This window comes from Ascidiella aspersa, chromosome 7, assembly GCF_963924565.1.
Source record: "Ascidiella aspersa chromosome 7, kaAscAspe10.2, whole genome shotgun sequence".
In the NCBI taxonomy this organism is placed as follows: domain Eukaryota; kingdom Metazoa; phylum Chordata; class Ascidiacea; order Phlebobranchia; family Ascidiidae; genus Ascidiella; species Ascidiella aspersa.
The window spans coordinates 10,089,167-10,109,611 of record NC_139453.1 but is presented as its reverse complement, the minus strand read 5'-3'; the positions used below and the strand labels follow the sequence as shown (position 1 = coordinate 10,109,611).

General features: G+C 36.3%; 3 protein-coding genes across 3 annotated transcripts; 2 read left to right on the top strand and 1 right to left on the bottom strand.

Moving 5' to 3' along the window:
* Positions 1–168: 168 nt before the first annotated feature.
* On the bottom strand, positions 169–2,274 carry LOC146137659 (uncharacterized). The gene is made up of 2 exons (XM_083394414.1): positions 2,267–2,274; positions 169–742 (listed from the first exon to the last, which is right to left on the bottom strand). The coding sequence occupies exons 1-2, from the start codon at positions 2,272–2,274 to the stop codon at positions 169–171; spliced, it is 582 nt and encodes a 193-aa protein (XP_083250540.1).
* Positions 2,275–4,500: 2,226 nt separating this feature from the next.
* On the top strand, positions 4,501–7,281 carry LOC146137658 (uncharacterized). Its single transcript, XM_083394413.1, has 4 exons — positions 4,501–4,752; positions 5,233–5,368; positions 6,264–6,370; positions 7,042–7,281. The coding sequence occupies exons 1-4, from the start codon at positions 4,501–4,503 to the stop codon at positions 7,279–7,281; spliced, it is 735 nt and encodes a 244-aa protein (XP_083250539.1).
* Positions 7,282–12,402: 5,121 nt separating this feature from the next.
* On the top strand, positions 12,403–16,263 carry LOC146137657 (uncharacterized). The gene is made up of 4 exons (XM_083394412.1): positions 12,403–12,654; positions 13,354–13,492; positions 14,984–15,090; positions 15,961–16,263. The coding sequence occupies exons 1-4, from the start codon at positions 12,403–12,405 to the stop codon at positions 16,261–16,263; spliced, it is 801 nt and encodes a 266-aa protein (XP_083250538.1).
* The last annotated feature ends 4,182 nt before the right edge of the window (positions 16,264–20,445 follow it).

Here is a 20,445-nt window from a genome sequence, read left to right as displayed (position 1 = left end):
CAAGGGTACTTGGAGTATAAGCATCAATCATCACTCACCAGTTGTAGGCTAACCCATGAAATTGATTGTAAGCGACTCCATGGTTTATCATCATCGATGGATGGACAGCCACCTTTGAAGGAGCGTTTTGGTGGTCAGGACAGGTGTTACATGTCCTGCACAGGTCGACTATCTCGCTATCCATGCTGGGCCAATAGACGGATGTTCGGCTAACTGCTTCATACGCTGCGTGCCGAAATGACCTTCGTGTAGTAGGGCCAGGATGTTTGTGCGGAGACTTATTGGCACCACTATTCGTGAGCCGTATAGTAGGCATCCGTGTGAGGTGCTTATGGAGGCTTCTACTTTCCGAAACTTTTCGACTGGATCATCGATGTCGACTCTATTTTTAACTGGCCAGCCTTCGCGAGTGAAACGCATAGCTTTGGCCAGAACTGGGTGATGCACCGTTTCTTTTTGCATTGTTGCCGGTGCATACGGCTGTACCTGTAAACTGAGTGTCTCAATTTGCACATACTCGGCACTTTCCTTCCCTTCAAAAATTGGGTCGTTACCAAAGGGTAACCGGCTCAAAGCATCTGCATTCTGGTGTTCAGAAGTCTTGCGGTATTGTATCTCGTACCTGAATTGACTCACAAATAGCGCCCATCGCGCTAGATGATTTGCCGCGAGTGCTGGTGTAGGTTTGTCCGGTCCAAACAATGATAGCAATGGTTTGTGGTCGGTCACCAGAATGAACTTTCTGCCGATAAGATATTGATAAAAAAGATAATAGCCAATGCCTCTTTTTGGATCTGGCTGTAGTTGCGTTGCAATGATAGACGACAGATTTACAGACACCAAGCAGATGTAAACACGACCGCAAAGGTTTGATAACACGTCGGAAATGATGTATGGATCGACATAACATAAAACGTTAACCATTAAGGCAGTGTTTCTTAACCTTTTTTACTTAGGGGAGCACATATAGAGACATATGAAAACGTGGCGGCGCACCTTGCGAACGAAGCGAGAGCGAATTGTTTAGGTGTACTGGTATTTCTCTTAAATTGCCTGCAATTTTTTTATTATATAGGTTTTATAATTGCATATCTTTAAAGGGACTCCAGCCTTTAAGACTAAAAACGTTATTTTGTCCATTTAAGTCTTATTCATATTAATTTTGGACTTATTTCTAAATGTTTAGGTCGTATCTAGACTATTTTAGATCTTATCTTGTCGTGGTTATTACTGGGAATATTTCGTTATTTTGTCGGTGGTCTTAATAGGCCTACAATGGTAGCCTATTATAGATTCATTATTTAGATTTGTTGCTTTGTAGGTCTTAAGGCGTTTTTTACTTCAATGGCTTGTGGAATCAATGAGCTAAGCTTAAAAGGAAAGTAAAAAGTATATGTTTTATAATGGGCCTACAATATTTTTTTTCCTTTTGCTCGCGGCGCAGCTGGCAGCCTTACATGGCGCAACTTAATGCAGCGTAAGGCAAAGGTGAATTTGAAATAGGCAACAAGACGTCGCGCTAAAATATTTATTTCATCTTTTTAAAGCTTTAAGTTACCGAAGTGTTACTTGCGGTACAACGGCCATATTGCAAAGACGATATAAATCGGGAGAAACACACAAAATCGCATTAACTAAATTAGGTTGACAAAATTTGAGTCAGTATATTTTAGAGTTTAGAAAATGGTTCAGCATATTTTAAAGACGCAATACATCCGACTCGCAAAAAATAAATAATATATTAGGCAAAGTTTGTTAAACTTTTGTTGGATAGAGTGCCACATTGCAAAGGACGCTTATTTGTCTGTAAAGTCGCTTATTTGTCTGTAAAGTAAAAATCGCGTGGAACATACGAAAAAGACAGAATAGAAAAAAAACTGATGCTCGCCTTGAATGCAAAATTTAAAAGAGATTTAGACATGTAACTTTGTCACAATTTTACTCAGACGTTCATGCAAAAATACTGCACAGTTTACACCTAATAGACCCAAATCTAGTTGGGTAAGTACCGGTTACCTGTTATGACTTCATTCGCGCTTATTGCAGCAGTTTTAACAGAAGGCAAGTTTTATTTCAAGCGGTTACGGGTTTATCTGACGTTAGACGCAGCTTTTTTGTTATCGTAAATATTCAATTAAAGTCATCGCTTTTGACTTTTATGATCGTTTTATTCAAAACAGTGTGGAATTATAAAGCGTGTTCTGTTAATTTTGGGGTTAGTTTGTTATAGTTTTGGCGTAATATTACGCAACTTTAGAAAACTTACTTGGGCATTATGTTCGATGTAGTGCAACTTTAAACGCGATGTATGTTGAATGCCGTTCGCGTTATCGCCCCTATTAAACATTCTGGAGAATAACGTATTATGCAATAGTGCCCAACAGCATATTGGATTGTTTCACTTTGTTTAATTGCGCAAATTTCTGGCTGACTTCGCAAATCATCGCGAGTTTTGCAGGTGTAATTAATTTAAATACCGTTTAGAAACTGTATTTAACCTGGGCAACCCCAAATATTTCATCTTGTATTTCAGAAAATCCTTTACCAACATGGTCTGGCAACTTTTGGGGTAATTTTCATGTAATGAAACGGCGTGCTTTAATTGAATGCAGTTTAGAAATATTGGATTTTGTTAAATAATTATCAAATCCTAAAAATTTTTCCTTGATATATGTTTTGGTTTTCGGTCTTATGGCAAGGTGCTTAGAGTGTACGTTCACGACGTTTATAAGTTTAACAAGTGTTTCGAGCCAATGCTTTGACCAGGGTTCGACTTGCTTTGTTAACAAACTGAACCTGGAATTGCTTTTGAAAAATGACTTGAAAAATGACTTAGCCAAGTTTATTTGCAAAGACTTGACAGGTACTTCAAAATGACCTAATTCCAACTCTGCTAATCACCATGTAAAGCGAAACAAGATATTTGGATGAATTACTAGTACAATATAAAAATAAAAAAATGATTTCCAAAATCATGTCGTCCAACTGATGGAATATTGCGCAATTATAACTGATGTCATCGATAGAAGATTGCACATATTGTATACTTTAGCTTCAGGTAGGCATGATAATAAAATTTCACTTGAATTATCTTTAAATCATTTTTAATATCAAAAACGATTAATACAGGATAAGGCAAGGGTTGTTGTGTGATACTTTCTCCAAAAACATCTAATAACATTTTTTTAGGTTCGGAACACTGATGCAGCACAGATGGAACTGCGATATCAAAATACCACACCTTAGTGCAAGGATGATCAGGGCTACAAAACCTATTCAATTAAACAGGGTGTCGTCATAAGCTACGTCATATCGTGACGTCATAAAACAAATTAACTTATAAACACTCGCGCTCTTCAGAGACTATTGCGAAACGTGCAAGTAAATCTTGTGCTTATAGCGCGAAGCGCGAAAATTAGATTTTACATGCCGTATCATGCCATGGTATATTTATATTTTATATTATATATTTAATATAATTTTTAAAACGGTCCACAAAAACACACATTTAGAAAAAAAAACACATCTTGTCTAACAATGGTGTTCGATGGATGTTGAAATGCGACATTAAAATCGATTATAGTCTCAAAAAAAGTATAAGATTAGGCCTACTCCAAATACTGCGCGTTCTACACCTCTTGATGATAGTCGAAAAAAATGTTTTTATTTAAGGATAATGAAAGTGAGAATAAGTGGTGGGCAGCACATAAACATTAGGCGGGCCGCGGGTTGGACATCCCTACCTTTTAGTGGTTAACGTTTTATGTTATGGAGCCGATCCATACATCATTTTCGACACGTTATTTAACGTTTGCGGTCGTGTTTACAACTGCTTGGTGTCTGTTGTAGTTTAATAGAACTGACACTTACTAATGGTGCTCAAGCAGCATGGCTTGTCAATCTTTTTTATACCATAAAACAATGATTAGTGCACGACAACCTTTTGTTACATTTGAAGTGGTTTTAACTTAAGACCTGTTGCAACAAACTATTTGAAAGCAATACCTTTAGATTTATTCACCTACCTGTAGAATTGTTGGCCTACATTTAGAAGTAATGACTTGTCTGCCCACCACTTGGATTAAAGTGCAAACATTTCGTACGGTGAAGGGCAGACACGCTTTAAAATTGTTAACAACCTAATGATAGATCATTGAAAACCTTATTTTCGTTTTTTGAAAGTCAATTACAAAAAAACAGTAGCCTATACACAGCTTTACCGGGATGCCTCGGGACATTGACATATATGAAAACTTGATTATAAATATAGTCGAAAGTAGCAATAAGTGAGTGAGCTTGCAGCGGTATACAAATTTAAAGCGCATTGAAAAAAAAGTTTGAGCTTAGCCAACCAGTAAAGTTTACAGCTAGTTTATCTTGTCCATTTGGTAAATAATGTGAGCATTTCGTTATCGTAAATGTTTGTCAACGAAATTTTTTTTGTAGGTTAAGGAAGTTTGTCTTTTAATTCCCTTAACGTATAGTTTGGCTGTCCGCAACATGAAGCTTATTCTTGCCGGTATGCCCAAAACCGGAACCAAATCCTTGAACGCCGCTTTGACTCATTTTGGCTTCAAGGTGTACGACATCATGGAGCATTTTTATTACGCCGGGGACGAATGGATGGCCTTAATGAAGGACACTGCAACTTCCAAACCACTCAGAGAGATCTACAAAGATGTGGACGCTGTTTGTGACTCGCCTGCCTGTTATTTCTGGGACGAAATGCTAAAGCTTTTTCCTGAAGCCAGGGTATGTCTTGTTTCGCTTTGTGACTTTACATTATTACAATGAGAAGCTGGGCGCTGTCTGACAATTTAGGCACATAATCTAGGAAAGGTTTTCAATCGCCTTTTAATTCGACGTAAATCTCCCGCCATTGGGCGATTGTGATTTTTAAAGTTGCAAAGTACCTTTTGGTGCTTTTAGTGTATGAAAGGACAACCCAAATCCCAGCAATTGGCCTGAATGTTTACGTATGGAGGGTATTTTCATACCTAAGAACCAACTTATGGATCGTTTTGACAATGACAACCTTTATTTCTACTTCGTAGGATCCATATATTGTCAACCTATAGTGGTTTATTACAATCTTCCGTTTTCGGCTATCCTGTTTGCTGCTAGTGATGACATTAAAATCAAGCAAAAAAAACAACATTTAACTCAAGCAAAATACATTGTGCAATTTTTGAGAAATGCAATTTATTTTAACTTTTTTTTTTCTAACGACAGGTGATTCTAATGGTTCGAGATGACGAGCATGTATGGGAGAGAAGTTTCCAAAAGCAACTGGATAGCGACAGCAATTATTGGAATTCGTTCGTTTCCTACATGGGTTATCGTTTCTACAAGTTCTTTAGTAGTCTAAGTAAGTTTCTTAAAGTAACCTTTTCAGCCACTAAGATCAAAGTTAAGTATTAAAGCTTTTACTACATCAGTTAAAATTCCTCTATCATGCAATAAGCGTTAGTTACATTTTATCCGACGTAATACGACTGGTGATATATACTAGCAAATTTGAAAGAGGTTGCATTGGTTTTAAGTTTTTTATGTCCAGCTGATGTCGTGAAATTCCATTTTGTGTGGTGACATTCTAAGGTGGCGAAAACAAGGAACACAATAGTGTTATCGTTCGAAGAACAATATGGGCATACAGAAAACAAATCATGGTCTATATATACTATACCAGTGTTTCTTAATTCGGTAATTGGTTTACCCCAGGCTGAATAATTTTTTTGCAAGAGTGAATAAGGGTGAACCGTGCTTATTGTAATAGTGAAGTTGGTTTGCACCGAGTGTATAAGTACAACACTTTGGTGGCTGGGTTTTGTGCTTTTGTAACTTTATATCCCTGGACTCGACAAATTGTACATTTGCAACGGGAAACCTTAGCTTGAGTTGATCTTAACAAAAATCGAAACAACCTAAGTCATTTTGTGCTGTTTTATATAGACGAGATAGTTTGATCATATCATGGGACAAGGGTGAATGAAATCTGGAGATAGATGCTAGGGGTGAAAAAAACTAAAAAAGTTTAAAAAGTATACTGCTCTATACCCCCAACAATTTTTGATGAAGTTAAAACCTTTAACAAAAAACTTAACGAGCACTTTCAAATATTAAACCATTTTTTCAGCCAAATTGATCATAGGGATTTTGTAAACACAATGCAGAAGTTGGCGTTCGGGAATTCAGAATTTGCTACGCGAACTGTTACGAGCTCTGTTCAGAAAATGGTCGAATTAAACTTGTTTTCAAAACAGATACAGCTATGTTTTCAATTCCCGGCTTCAAGCCTTGGAGTCGCGCTTACCTTTCGCCAGCAAGAGCGAAGACCACCTACTTGAGGCACAACGCGTACGTGATGCAGGTTAAAAGATAATTATTTTTTACTATACGCGAACAGCTAACGTTTTCATCAATATGTTGCAATGAACGCCAAGTTCCTATACAACAGCGTTGGTCATTTTTTCTTTTTTTTTCAAGGACCACAAGTGCTGATAGCCTGTGGAAGACTTTTTCTACAAAAGGTTAAAACGACTGGTTTAGACTGAGGATGTTCGATAATATCATATCGGAGGCGACACCCGATGCCAATTAGTTGTATCGGTACACGTCCGATACTGGGTGGTATCGGTGCCGATCCGATGCCAAATTTATATTGGAATTTTAGTCATGATTTGTTTCTACCCTAAATTTAAATTAAGACAATGTTAACTGGAGGTAACTAAACCTCTTAAGGCTAAAGCGCGTTTTAGCTTTCAAACTTGGAAAAGCACTAAACTTAGAAGTTTCAATTTGGTCAATTTTGCTTGTTTGGGCATATTTATGACGTAATTTGCTATCGTATCAGATGGTGATAAATTTCGTTAAACTATCGTGTAGATCAGACATCCTGAGTTTAGACATTTAATTGTCGTATAGGTCTTTTGATTGTTCTTTATGGTAGTTTGACGCATTGTGCATAACGAATTTTGCGCATATCGGATACAATTAAGTCTCGCCTAAAAATACTAAAAGCTCTTATGCATTGTTAAACAGGCCGCTCCAAAGGACAAACTGTTGGTGTACAACGTGAAAGAGGGCTGGGCTCCGCTCTGTAAGTTTCTTGATGTCGAAGAGCCTAAAATCCCTTTTCCGCACAAAAATCAAAAAGCCGACTTTTTTCAGGAAATGAGCGAACATCCCGTTTTTGTCCAAATGAAGCGAGAAGCATATATTTCGTTTGGAGTGTTGGCTGCATTCTTTGCAGCAGTTGCCTACTGGAAGCTTTGTAACTGACGTTTATAAACTCTTTGCAAAAAATAAACAAAATTGTTGCAAAAATCGACAAATGAAATCAATTACAACAGATTATTACGAAAACATGTCTCTGTATTTCCTTTGTGGATAATTTGTATTGCTGGCAGTCCACCATCTTGTAAATTATTTCTTAACCAGTGATTGCACCGATGTAATACAGCATTTGACTGATTTGATTTCGTGTATGGGTTTGCCAAGACAACAGTGGAATAGACAGAAAAAATATACCAATTTAACATTGGACACTATTTTAGCATTTACATTTATTTTTAATTCAGAATAAAACGTATAGTTCTAAATTTGGATTCATCGGCTTAAAAATATTTCATCGAGGCAATACTTTTATTTTTTATCTTAATAACCCATCAAATATCGGTTGACAGAGGTATTTATCCTTCTTAAAAGCTGAAATCTAAAGGTGACACTGTAAACACGTTGAATTATATTGACATTTTTTTCCAAAAAGGTAGTTTGCTTGTAATGAATTAGGAATTGCTAGCTGGCCGTCTGCAATATGACCGTATGCCAAAAACTGGGACGTCGTCATGTTTTCTCATCCTCCTTCCAAAACGTGTAGCCGCATCCGTTTCTCGGCAAACAGAGCGCGCTTCCTCAAAGGATAACAAACTTTTACTAAATTACTTTTGGCCAAAAACACACTTTCTCCCCGGATAACAGACCTAGTTGCACTATAGACACTCTTATATTGTCAGTTCAAAGCAAAGGTTTAGTTAAATAACCTGGAAAACATTGCACTATGCAAGTATGTGTATAATCATTTTTGCCTTTTTTATCATTACACTGATGTCAACTGGTATGGGATCGGACACCCGAACATTTTGTCATATTATCGTGTATCGGAATATATAGAAAGTTTCGGGCATCCTTATCGGTACATGGTTTAAACAAGCATACACTATACTCATACATTTTCAAGTGTACAGTATAGTCCTAATTTTCAATAATGAATTAGCCTAGTAATGTAGGCTAATGTTTACTCCCGAAATTAGAAAACATATTCGCACGAGGCTCCAAAGTCGCGGGTTGCAGCCTTATGACATACATGGTTTGCAAAATAAAAATTTGCAAGGTCAAAGTGAACCTAGGATTACTTTCAGTTCGATAACTTTCGATCTGCAAGACAACGACATTCGATCTTTATATTTCAAAAGACCGCCAACGGACTGCTTGTGTACAACGTTAAACAGGGCTGGACACTACTCTGTAAGTTTCTCGATGCCAAAGAGCCGAAAACTCCATTTCAACATGAAAACAAAAACGGGATGTGCTTCAACGAAATGAAAACACATCCTGTTTTTATGCAGACAAACCGAGAAACCAATATCAGCACTTTGGTATATTGGCAGCTGTGTTTGCAATCGCAACCAGTATTTACTGGAAATGTCAGTTTTTCTCCCCCTTGGTAAGCTAATGTAAGCCTACAGCCAAATTACAGTTTTTTTTTAACAACGTGTTTAACAAGATTGCAGTTGCATACGCCAAATCTTCGACTCGATTCGACATCAATTCGCTGTTGCTGACCGTGATTAGTGTAAGCTATTTTGAATTAACCCTGCGCTTTAAACGACGTGTTTTTTACTGCGCTGTAAGCTATTTTATTGAAAGCGAGCTATGCTGATTTGTTCAAACGTACAATAAATTTATAAGCGGCCTGACAGTATGCCGTAGAAATGCAATGGCAGTTTGTTTTAGTTTCGATATAGTGAAGTTCAGATAGCACGAAGGTCATGCCACCCTGTTAAAATATAGGCCTACATTCGAAATAACGGGATTCATATTTTAATTTAACAGAAATTGAACTATACGGTTATTATAGTGACACGAGACAGGAATAAATCATACAATATCACTTTTGGGCGGAATAGAATGAAGTAGGCATAAAACTTATAATCGTTCATAAAATTCTTTACATTTGACTTCACAAGTAACATTGTAGTTCAAGCAATTTAAGAAACGTGCTGTTCTAGAATCAACTGGTGTGGTATTGTGTAACTAAAGCAAGTTTATCGCGCATACAAGATTAACACTATATCATCTTCACAGATGAATGGCGTAAAAAGTTCGTTTGAAACACATAAAAGAAATACACTACGTTAACCTTGTTTTAAAACTAGGATAATGTTAGTTGTGATACAATAGCCCCAATACAAATTTAAATAGAAAACTACATGAACTATATAAATTGGTAGAAATTGCATTTTGCAGAAAGTCTAAGTTTGCACAGCGTGAAGCGGTCAACACAAAAAAGGTGAAATATTAAGCTACACGGCGCCTTGGTACCGAAAACGCTGCAATGCCATAATGTCGAACATAATATAAAACTTATAACATTCTCTCGAAGCGCAGACATTGATTTTACATATAGTTAAAGTTGGTACTCTCAGGGCCACATTTGGCACGCGGGCCTGGACCAAGCTGAGACAATATAAAAATTCTTAGCCATACCAACTTTTAAAATACAGTGTAATGAATGTATGGCTATTACGTGGCCCACAACTACATGATAGCACCAAACTATTCAAAAGTAACTCGCGGTGCAATGAAAGTGGCTCTGCGGCCCACAGTTTTTTACCACTTGATTAAGGATTTCTTATAATATCAGTGTAAAAACTTCATGATATTGTAGAAAATATTTAAATGCAAACACTTAATAAAGTAATCCAATGTCATATCCTAGCCAATATACTTTTTATATTAAAGGCGAAACGAATATAATTTGACCGACAGCACAAGTATAAGCATATTGCAGAGAATTACCCAATTGTTTGTATGTTGGTTCGGACGCCATTTTGTATCATGCCTTTTGTAAACCGCAGTCGAAGCTTTTTGAGTGAAAATGCAGACAGTATAGCTGCTAGCAGAAGGGCTGGTTAAATACCTGTTGTGGCGGGAGATTGTTTATAATTTTACAAGTAGATTTTTGGTAGGTATGTAAATTGATTAAAGTGGTTTCGTCCGTTATGGTTTTATTACCTAGATTGTTTTGAAGATAGTAGGCTATTTTCTCGTTTGGTTAAATTATATTATAATGGTAGTGGTTTTTATATCGCCATAGTTAGAGCAATTATGGTTCCGCATTTATTGTTTCAAATATTGGTCCCCGCACATTGGAAGTAGACGATGTACATATTATAGCACTAACTTAAAAACTTAGGCCTGCTTAAAAATCGCTAGATGCTATAGCTGTACTGTAATCTTGATATTTACTATAATCGCAAATCCTATATTAGGGATATTATGTAATCTGACAAGTCTATTTTAAAACACCTAAAATATTCCTCTGAGTTGCTCCTGGGGAGATTTAGGTTGCTAACATCAAAGTGTAAGTTTATTTCTCACAATAACACCTCGCATACCAAATCTTTATAAAATCTGTTTTGAGGTAGAACAAGTCGTAAATACACGAAGGACAGCCCCTTAAAATAATGTAAAACAGTGGAAAGTTGTTCACAATACAAAAAATATTGAATCAAACTCAAAATAAAGGAACTAAGTGTGGCACTAAACAAAATGTAGATCCCTTCTTAAACTTCTTCCGCTATATAAATCTCTCTTTTCATAAATGCCCCAAAAATAGTCTTATCGCATCTCCTTCCATATCTCACGACCTGCCAACCTTTGGTAACATGACCATTCTCTTTAACTTGCCCTTTTGACCTTTAAGGAATCATTCGAAAATTGAACTGCCGCTATAAGGCTCGAATTTTTGTATGGTGGGACTCGTTTGCCTGTCACGCTTTTGCTGATTTACGTACCCGTTGTAACCTAGAGATAAATTACCAACTAAAGGTACAGTATTAGTAGTCATTCGCCATGAAGAAGGAGACTGAGATAGGTTGCCGAAATGTTGTTTAACAAGTACAATTACCATGAAGCGTTTTTGATTAAAAGAAGCGTTTTTTTTTCCATGAAGCGTTTTTGATTAAAAGGTAATTAGGTTGATAAGCGTAAGCCCCAACCAATTTCATTAGACTACAAGACATTAAAGTTTACTCGGAACTGCGAATTTTTTTTCACATTGAGTGGGTTCAAAAGGTCATACAAAAAACAAATATTTGCTGGCAACTTATGCTAATAGGCAACAGGCAACTACCAATAAGTTCTGTCGTGTGTAAATTCACCTGTGATTATTTTACCTATCCGGTACAGCTGAGTTAAAATATCTATTAAATGTCTTAGGAATTATTTTTTTGTCAAACATCGAATTATAGTTTAATAAAACACAGGCGATTGAATTACAGAAAGGATTGCATAATTAATTTCACAACCGAAGGGTTCAACAGGTCATACTAAAACAAATATTTGCTGGAACTGGCAACTATATGCCAATACGTTGTGGTGCGAGTTTGAGCCGGCGAGGTATTTACTATATAAGCTTCTACAAATACTATCAGGCGATTTTTCGTGAACTTAATCAGATAAGGTTAAACTTATAAAAGAGTTTGACAGCTGTTACGTATTTCAGAACTATTGGAATTTGCGAGAGCTAATTCCTGATTTGCCTTTAATCATGAAGGAGGCAGAAAAAATACCTTTACAAATTCATGTTGTTGTTGTGAACGATATACGCAAAATAAAAGTAAAGAGAAAAATGGGAATTTTGAAAGACTATAGGCAAATTTTTGTAACGTTGGTAAATTACTAAAGTGCCAAACCTCAAGCTCTCATAACTACTATACCGTACCTCAGTTACTAAATCCCTATTTTAACTCTAAGTCATGCAACACGCGGACCGCGGGCACTTATGTGTTGCCCGACCAGCTTTCGCCAAGTAATTCATTTAACCATTATCGTCACCGATAAAAACTCAGCTGTCTCTCGTGCGACACCCTGTCCTACCTTTTTAGAAGAGTTTGTCACTAAACTATTTCCTTAGAAAACCAGTATAGTACGCGTCAAAATATAATATTCTAGTTTGGCTGCTATTAAAACTATCGCATGTCGCTGCTTCAATAGATGCAGCTGTAAATCAGAACTAATGGAATGTTGGGCTATGACGTATAGTTATTTCAAAGAAATATTTTTTCTTAAACTAAATTGATTTTTCTTAAACTAAATTGAAATAAGATTTCCAACAAAATGAAGGTCATACTCGCTGGATTTTCCAAAACCGGGACAAAGACCCTAAACGTAGCACTAACCCAACTCGGTTTTAATGTATACGACCACATGGAGCATTTTTGGTATGCCCGGGATGAATGGATCGCCCTGATGAACGACACCGCTACTTCTGAACCCCTGAAAGAGATCTATAAAGACGTGGACGCTGTGTGCGACATTCCTGCCTGTTTTTACTGGGACGAAATGCTCAAGCTTTTTCCAGAAGCCAAGGTATGTACCTACAATTAACCGGGACAGTAACGTTTTATCTCAGTCTTATGCTAACTTATTTCCTAAACCTAAACATACCGGTACTAAGTATACACGCTTATCGGTATCGACGAGCTAGTTACGTATAATTTGGCAAAAAAAATACAAATTTAACACTTGTCTGATAAAAAATGAAATGTGATTTTATTGAAAATGCCAAATCGTCACACAAAGGTTCCTTTATTTAATTGCAACGTTGTACACCACTGGTCGGCAAACTGTGGGTCGCAGAGCCATTTTCAGTGGACCGCGAGTTACTTTTGAACAGCTTAGTGTTATAATGTAATTGTGTACCGCGTGATTGTCGTACATTCACTGTACTTTATTTTAAAAGTTCGCGTGACTTAGAAAAAAAAAAGCCCGTCGAAATATATTTTTTGTCAACTTAAACTGTATGTAATTGAAAAAAATTTCGCGCTTCGCGCCTATATTCTTTGTTTTGTAGTATGTTTTGCATTATGATATCCCAGTGTTTTGGGCATCGAGGCGCCGTGTTATATTTCATCTGAAAATCAAATATCCTGAATCTGCCACTTTTTCGTGGTTGTTTTACGTAGTGGGCCTTCAATAGCTCTGAAAAGAGTACGTTGAGAAACGATAAAAAGCCGACCACTGTTGTACACGATTCACTATTCCGCTGCTTTAAGCGTGTACATTTAGGTGATTCTGATGCTTCGAGATACCGAGGAGCAATGGTCGAAAAGCTTTCAAAAACAGCTCAACACTGATGCCGGCTTCAAAATGATATTGAGGCTCTCCTACCTTGGAAATCGATTCTACACGTTTTTGAGCGCCATGTGTATGTAGACCACAAAGTGCACTATGCATATAGCATATTCACCATAATTATTCGTATATCACATAACAAGAACTACAAAATATCAAAATAGGATATTTGAAAATAGTGATTTTAGAATTGGTGTAAAGTAAAAAGTGTGTCGAGAAACAGAAATCACTTTGCCGAGTGCTAAAATAAACTAAAGGTGCATGTTAAACTAACGACAAACAAACACAAAATGGAGCTGAAATCTGTTAAATTTAGCGATTTACATATATACTGAAAAACGATATACTGGAAATATTTCGTGTCTATAATATCGTTAAATAATCCGAGGGGATTGATAGCCGAAGTTTAAAACCAGGGTGTTTCAAACAACTCATTTTGACATGACTTAAACTAAGCCCAAGTTATTGTCATAGAACGTCAAGTCAAAGACAATTCAATTTAAATGTTTTCAAAAATGAATCTATTTAATGAAACCCTTTAGTCTCGGGCAATTCATTTGTCCCAAACACATAAGTCAGCATCGGCGCCCGCACGGAGGGGCAAGGGGGCGCACTTGCCCCCCCCCCCCTGGAATTTCAAAATGCGATTATTAGTATTATTTGTAAGTGTATTATATATCACTTATGAAGGTTAAAAATATTATACATTATCCATCACCTCCAGTGGCGTATCCAGGGGACCGGGAGTTATTACCCCCTCTTTTTGTAAGTGATATTATCGTTTTTTGTTCTTTTTAGCTGACTTGGCACACAGCTCGGCGCAATTGTTTCGCTAAACGTGGCATGATAACACCCGGGAAAACCGATCTTCGTTTAGTATTGCAGGTGGTGAAAGGCGTGCTTGTAATTTAGCGCTAGTTCCGTTCATGGAACTTGAAAACTGTGCTGCTGATAGTCGAATTATGTATGATTCTACCACAATTAATCACACAAATTTCACGGTCTTGGTTTATTTTTTCGCTTGAAGTTAACGATTGCACACTGTGGTTTCGCAGCTGGCGCCTGACAGGATTGTTAACGACGCACGTGGTCGCTTTGCGGGACGTATTTGGCCGTTTCTGATTAGTTTTTTTATTACGTCTTGCAATCACCATTCTATGACGTCATACTGTCACTATTTGATGACGTCATTATTCATTAATCAGACGAAAAATAGGGGAATTCCCTAAGTTGAAAATTCATGACCCTCCTTTTTGATTTTCTCGTTACGCCCATGATTGCCCCCCCCCTGGAAAATTTTCTGCGGGCGCCCCTGTAAGTCAGGTAGAATAATTTTGCCTTTGATATTTAGGTCAAGGTAACTATTGAAGAACAGTGACTTAAGTGCACTAAATTAAATCAATTATAGGTATTAACAATACTGCAGGATGCATTATTAGGCAATTATTTCTGTTCAATTTGGCGGTTTAATGCGATTTCGTCCGCGCGTTAGAAAATATCCTAGAATCCTATTTCGTTATTATGTATGGAAATATTGCGTCAATCATGCGTTGTTTCTCTACAGCAACGGCCGTTTTCGGTTATCAAGCACCGCCTTCATGGTGTGACTTTCGGATTTCACCAGAAAAGGGAAAGTCAATCTATCGACGGCACAACGCCTATGTCCTGCAGGTTGAGCTTTTACTTACATGATTTTGTGCAGAAATCTAAAAAAATTGAAAAGCGGGGGTGTATATAGGCTAAGGCTAACTTAATCATGTTATACGAATGCTGTAGCAAAAGATAAAATATAACACATTTAACAAAATGATATTTCTGTGGAAAATTTACCGGTAATTTACAGTCATTTCATTTTACATTTTTTGCAGTAAACACAAACGATCTATGTCTTAACTTATTGTGTAATCCGGTTGTTGTAATCTGGAAGACTAATAAAGCCCCTGGCTAAATTTTTCAGCAATGTTTATTGAGTGTTGTAAAAGTCCAAGTTAAGTATTTTTAAATAAATAAAGTCTCAGTCCAAATCATCGGTTGCCCAAGTCAAGCCACAATTGGACCGAGTCAACATTAAGTCAAGTCATTGTCATAAAAATAAAACGTTAACTGATAAACTCGTCCGATACTGAGTCAAGTAAAACATATTATAAACGCAACGTATAGAAATTCAATTGTTTTATGTGATAAAATTAAGATAAATAACCCCATTGAAAAAAATACCTAATGAAAAAACTTTATTTCAACCCAGGTAATTTGTGTAAATTTGAAGACTTAAGTCAAGTCATTTGCTCAAAAGTCTTAAGTAAAGTGAAGTTATTTTGACCAAAGACTTAAGTCAAGTCAAGTTATTTCAAAACAGTGACTTAAGTGCACTTAAATCAAGTCATTAACTCACTGCCCTGCGCAAACCTAAATTATACAGTTTTAGTCTTTTTAAGTATAGGATAACTTACCAATATATATAGCTTATGTGTAAGCCGCTTTAGCGAATCTTTTTTTCTAGTCTAAAACCTTACTGAATCCTATTACGAACTTTGCCAACAGAACGCGCCCAAGGAAAAGCTGCTGGTTTACAACGTGAAAGAGGGCTGGGAGCCGCTCTGCAAATTTCTCGATGTCGAAGAGCCGGACACACCATTTCCGCACAAGAACGCCAGAGCCGATCTGTGGAAAGTAGCTATGGCCGAGCATCCGGCTTTTCAAAGGATCAAGCGCGAAATTAACATTTCGTTGGCTGTTCTGGGCGTTGGCTTTGCCTCACTCCTATATTGGAAGTTCCCGGCTATTTCTCGCTTTGCGTCACAGGGAAGTGCGCTGATTGCCAACGCGATTGCGAGAAAAAATTGATGAATATAAATGACCGGCCTTTAAAACACATCGGGTTAATTATTGACTTTTAAAAAATTTGCTCAATATGACATATATTTATTGCAGTTATATTTTGTGTTAGGTTTCAGTAATATGCATTGTATTGAATCCATGGCAGGCTGACTAGTGTAGGCAATGCCCGTCGAAAATTAGCCATCTTCTTTTATTGATAGTGTGGTGGGTTAAAAAAAAACTTTGAAATCCTCATATTATAGGTGAAAACTTGTTTCTTTTGTTTAACAGTTGTTTAACTTTATTAAAAATGAGAAAAGCAGACCGTCCACGTACAAAACAAATATTTGGAAACTCTGTTATATCTATGATGCTTTCTACATATTGTGTTAGTTTTACTGATCATATTATTTAATTTGAAAATATATACCTTAATCGACAAGGTAAAATTTCATTTCATTATTGTATGTTTTTTCAACTAAAGCGTATCATTCTTCTTAAAACTTACAGACTTTGCCTTAGAAATTTGAGAAAATAGTTAAAGATTAATGTGGTTGCTTAATATTTTCTGGCTATGTATTGTACAAGACCAAACAGTTAGCCCCTAAAAACTTGTTTCATTTACTCTTTTAACCAAAAAAAAAAGCATACACATTTATAGACAGGAATTTTTACTCCATTCCTTTCTTACTCATACATTCACATTTGTCCAGTTAGATTTGTTATAAATGTTGCCAATAATGAGTAGGCAGACTATAATGGCGTTAGCCTACTGTATTTGTCACAACGGGGAATATGTTTAAAAAAATGCAACAGCCACGCGTTCAACAATTTCAAAGTAGCGGTATTTAATGATTTCATTCCACAGAAAGTAATACTGTAGGATCGCATTCGGAACGTGCAAACTGCAACTTCTAGAAATATTAAAAAAAAACACTTTCTTAAACATACTGTGTCGACCGGCAAGCGCCACACAGTACAGATTTCGTATTGTAAAATTGAATAACCTCGCCTTTAATGAATTTAAAAATGATTTAGACGTGCTGCTTAAACAGATGTAAGACCCTGTTACTTTATCACAATTTTACACAGGCTTTAAATCAAAAATACAGCAGAGTGTTCCCAAATCTAGTTGGGTTAAGTAAAAGTAGAATCGTTTCTACAAGCATCTTTTGAATGTTCAAAAAAAAAATTCTATAAAAATCTCTCGCAACTCCACAACCCCACCACGTGGCGATTTGAATTACTTGCCTGCGTTTTTATTTATTTCAATTTTAGGCAAATCGAGCTTTTTTCGTCAAGTGAAATTAAATAAGTTGAACACATGCAAACAGTCAAACAACAAACCTTAAAAATGTACAAGTTACCTCTATCAAAAAATCAAAAATAGGGAAAAATGTTTTGGCAGGCATATGTGCATTAACAGTTGTTAATTGTCAATGACAATGACAAAATTCTAAAAAATAAGTATATTTATTCCTGAATAAAACTATTGCAACCAGCTTACAAAGAAGCATGATTTTAAAAAACGAGACAGCCATCGCAAAAGGATTATGGCTTCTTCTCAGCGGAATTTTGCCTTGTCACTAAATATAAAAGTTATAGCGGTTCGCTCAAATCTTTTGTATTCTTTTTTATTTTATCCTGCATTTTGAACATTTTTGAACTCAAAGTTTCGTTTTACCATTCTATCTATATAACTTAAAATTACATATAAAATCCAAAATTATTGCAGTTTTGACCAACTTAGAGAATCTATAAAATTATTTCGCTTTTTAAAAGTAATTTACTTACACCTTTTCTATGTGACTATATAGGCCATGGGTTCTTAAGTCGTTTTGTATGTTTAACCTTTTTAACAAAGATCAATATCAGATTTACCTCCAATATAGAAAATGGTGATCATTTATTTGAAAAACAGAAGAAACAAATTACATCACTTATATTCAATGCGACGGCTGTCCTTTTTTGGCAACGACAAATGAAGTGAAGATATATGGATGTTGCCAATAAACTAAAAATGCATCAATTAGCGAGGATAACGTTACCGACTCTAGATCTAGACCAGGGGTGTCCAAGATGAGGCAAGCGTGCCAAATGTGGCACGCGACCTAATAAAAAATGGCACGCATGTCCCCCAAAAATACAACCAATTGCCAAAAAAGCTAAACAGCCAATTGTCATTGTTTATTCAAATTACAAAACAATCCCATCAATTACGACAACAAACAATTACTTCTGATATTATAACATTATACTGTTTTTATTTTTTGTATAAAAAGCGCTTTTACTATTAAAAAAAATAGTTGCTAAACTTTGGCATGGGAAGAAGTTATAAGATAAAAAATTGGCACGCCGGCATGTTTAAGTTGGACACCCCTGCTCTAGACGATTAAGATTAAATAGGTTACTAGGCTAGCGTCGAATCAGCATTTTATTTGAACTAGGAAAGTAGGCTACCAATACCTAAACAGCTGGTACAAGTTTTTCTGTCCCGTCAACTGATGCGGATGATTTGATTAAAAGCTCATTTACCCCAGTAAAACGAGGAAATTTAACCCAGGTTAAGAAAGGCTAATATAGGCAATTGTAGGCTAACAACAATTTGTCGTTTTACAAGGTAATAAGTATACCTTAAATAAAGGAACCGTGTTGTTTGTTCAAGTGGAAAATTAACTCTACTTGAAATTACCACTCACGATGCTTAATAAGTTGAAATATAAATTTATTTACAGTAGTCACAGAAAAAAGATGTTGTGACATTTATTCCTACGACACTGGTCGATCGTGAGTCTGTAAAAATATTTGAGTCGATCGCAATCAAACATAAGATGGCCACATCTGGTATAGGCTATGCTTTACCTACAGCATAGGACTTTTAGGTAATAAAATTGTTAAAATAGTTAGTATAGAATATAAAATGTACGAAAGATGGCAACTATTTAGTAAACATTCGGTGGTGTTTGGTCGCCATATGCTTATACAGCGGTAAATCAGTCAAGACAGCGCATATCCGGGGCACAGCAGCAATCATAACAAATTAAATTCGGCTTTCACTGACTATTTCCGTTGCACGAAAATATGAGTCAATTTTTTGCCGGTGAGTCAAGTACCTCTGCAGTGTGACTATAAATCAAAAAGAACAAGGTTGGAGCCAATTTTTGTAGCTTTAGAGCACGGATTCTTAGGCGTCAGTTATTGCTGGACCGGTAAACTAAACAAAATTCCGAAGGCGCGATTCTCTATACTGAGACTGCCATAGAGCAAATTACTAACCAAAGTCTAAAACAAAACTTACAGATAAACAAACCTAACGGAGTTTATAAACAAAACCTAAAGCGAAGTATGGCATTATACAGGGTGCGAGATTCTGAAATATTGGTCTGAAAATAAGTAGGAGATTATTAGTGTGAAATTACGATATTAGACATTGCCAGCTGCGTTAGCCATTGCCAGTTGCCATTTGCCATTGTAAGTTGGAATAAAATTTAATTTAGATATAGATTGCTATGAAATGGCGCTTTTGTGCTAAGCTATACCCCTCAGTAGATTTAACATAGGCCCTATTTCTTGCATTTACGCAAAATTGGCAAAATACTGCATATGTTTGCAAAATGAAGTTAGTTGCAAAAATCTGGCGGACGAGACTGGTGGTCAAAAACCACTATGGTCTGGGGGCAGGGTTTATCCAGGGGAAGTGTACGGCGTTTCTTACCTACTTTAGCTGCGTTAGTAAAAATAATGAATGTTTTAAAAATCTCTATTTTAGTCTATTATGTTTTTGGCATGTCTATAGCCGTTTTTTAATCGGGTTAACCCAAAGGCGACGTGCGGCATTACACACTGTAAAATGAACGTTTTTATTATTTAAACAAAATGAAGGCGTTTGTCGGTAACCTGTTAAAATGTAGCTTTTGGTGTTGAAGGGCAGGTTATGCTTCCCAAACTCTATTTTTCCCAACTTTTTCTAGTTAATTACAATTTTTTGCTAAAATCTCATTTTTTGCCCGCTTTGCCCAATTAGAGTCGCTCGAGAACAAAGGCTATTTTAAAATTAACTCGTTTATGGCGTTACGTTACAACGTAAATTTGTGACGTCATTGTACACAACGCGAAAACGCAGAGGTCAAAATTTGGTGAAATTCGAAATTTCGTAAAAACAAGCCTGACATAAGATATAAAAGTTTACAATTAAAAACTTATAAAATT

What these genes read in the sequence shown, in the direction of transcription:
- LOC146137658 (XM_083394413.1), top strand. Translation starts at nt 4,501, where the DNA reads ATGAAGCTTATTCTTGCCGGTATGCCCAAAACCGGAACCAAATCCTTG. An exon ending in AGCTTTTTCCTGAAGCCAGG is followed by an intron (nt 4,753 to 5,232) that starts GTATGTCTTGTT and finishes TTCTAACGACAG; the next exon opens with GTGATTCTAATGGTTCGAGA. An exon ending in CAAGTTCTTTAGTAGTCTAA is followed by an intron (nt 5,369 to 6,263) that starts GTAAGTTTCTTA and finishes TTTTCAAAACAG; the next exon opens with ATACAGCTATGTTTTCAATT.
- LOC146137657 (XM_083394412.1), top strand. Translation starts at nt 12,403, where the DNA reads ATGAAGGTCATACTCGCTGGATTTTCCAAAACCGGGACAAAGACCCTA. An exon ending in AGCTTTTTCCAGAAGCCAAG is followed by an intron (nt 12,655 to 13,353) that starts GTATGTACCTAC and finishes GTGTACATTTAG; the next exon opens with GTGATTCTGATGCTTCGAGA. An exon ending in CACGTTTTTGAGCGCCATGT is followed by an intron (nt 13,493 to 14,983) that starts GTATGTAGACCA and finishes GTTTCTCTACAG; the next exon opens with CAACGGCCGTTTTCGGTTAT.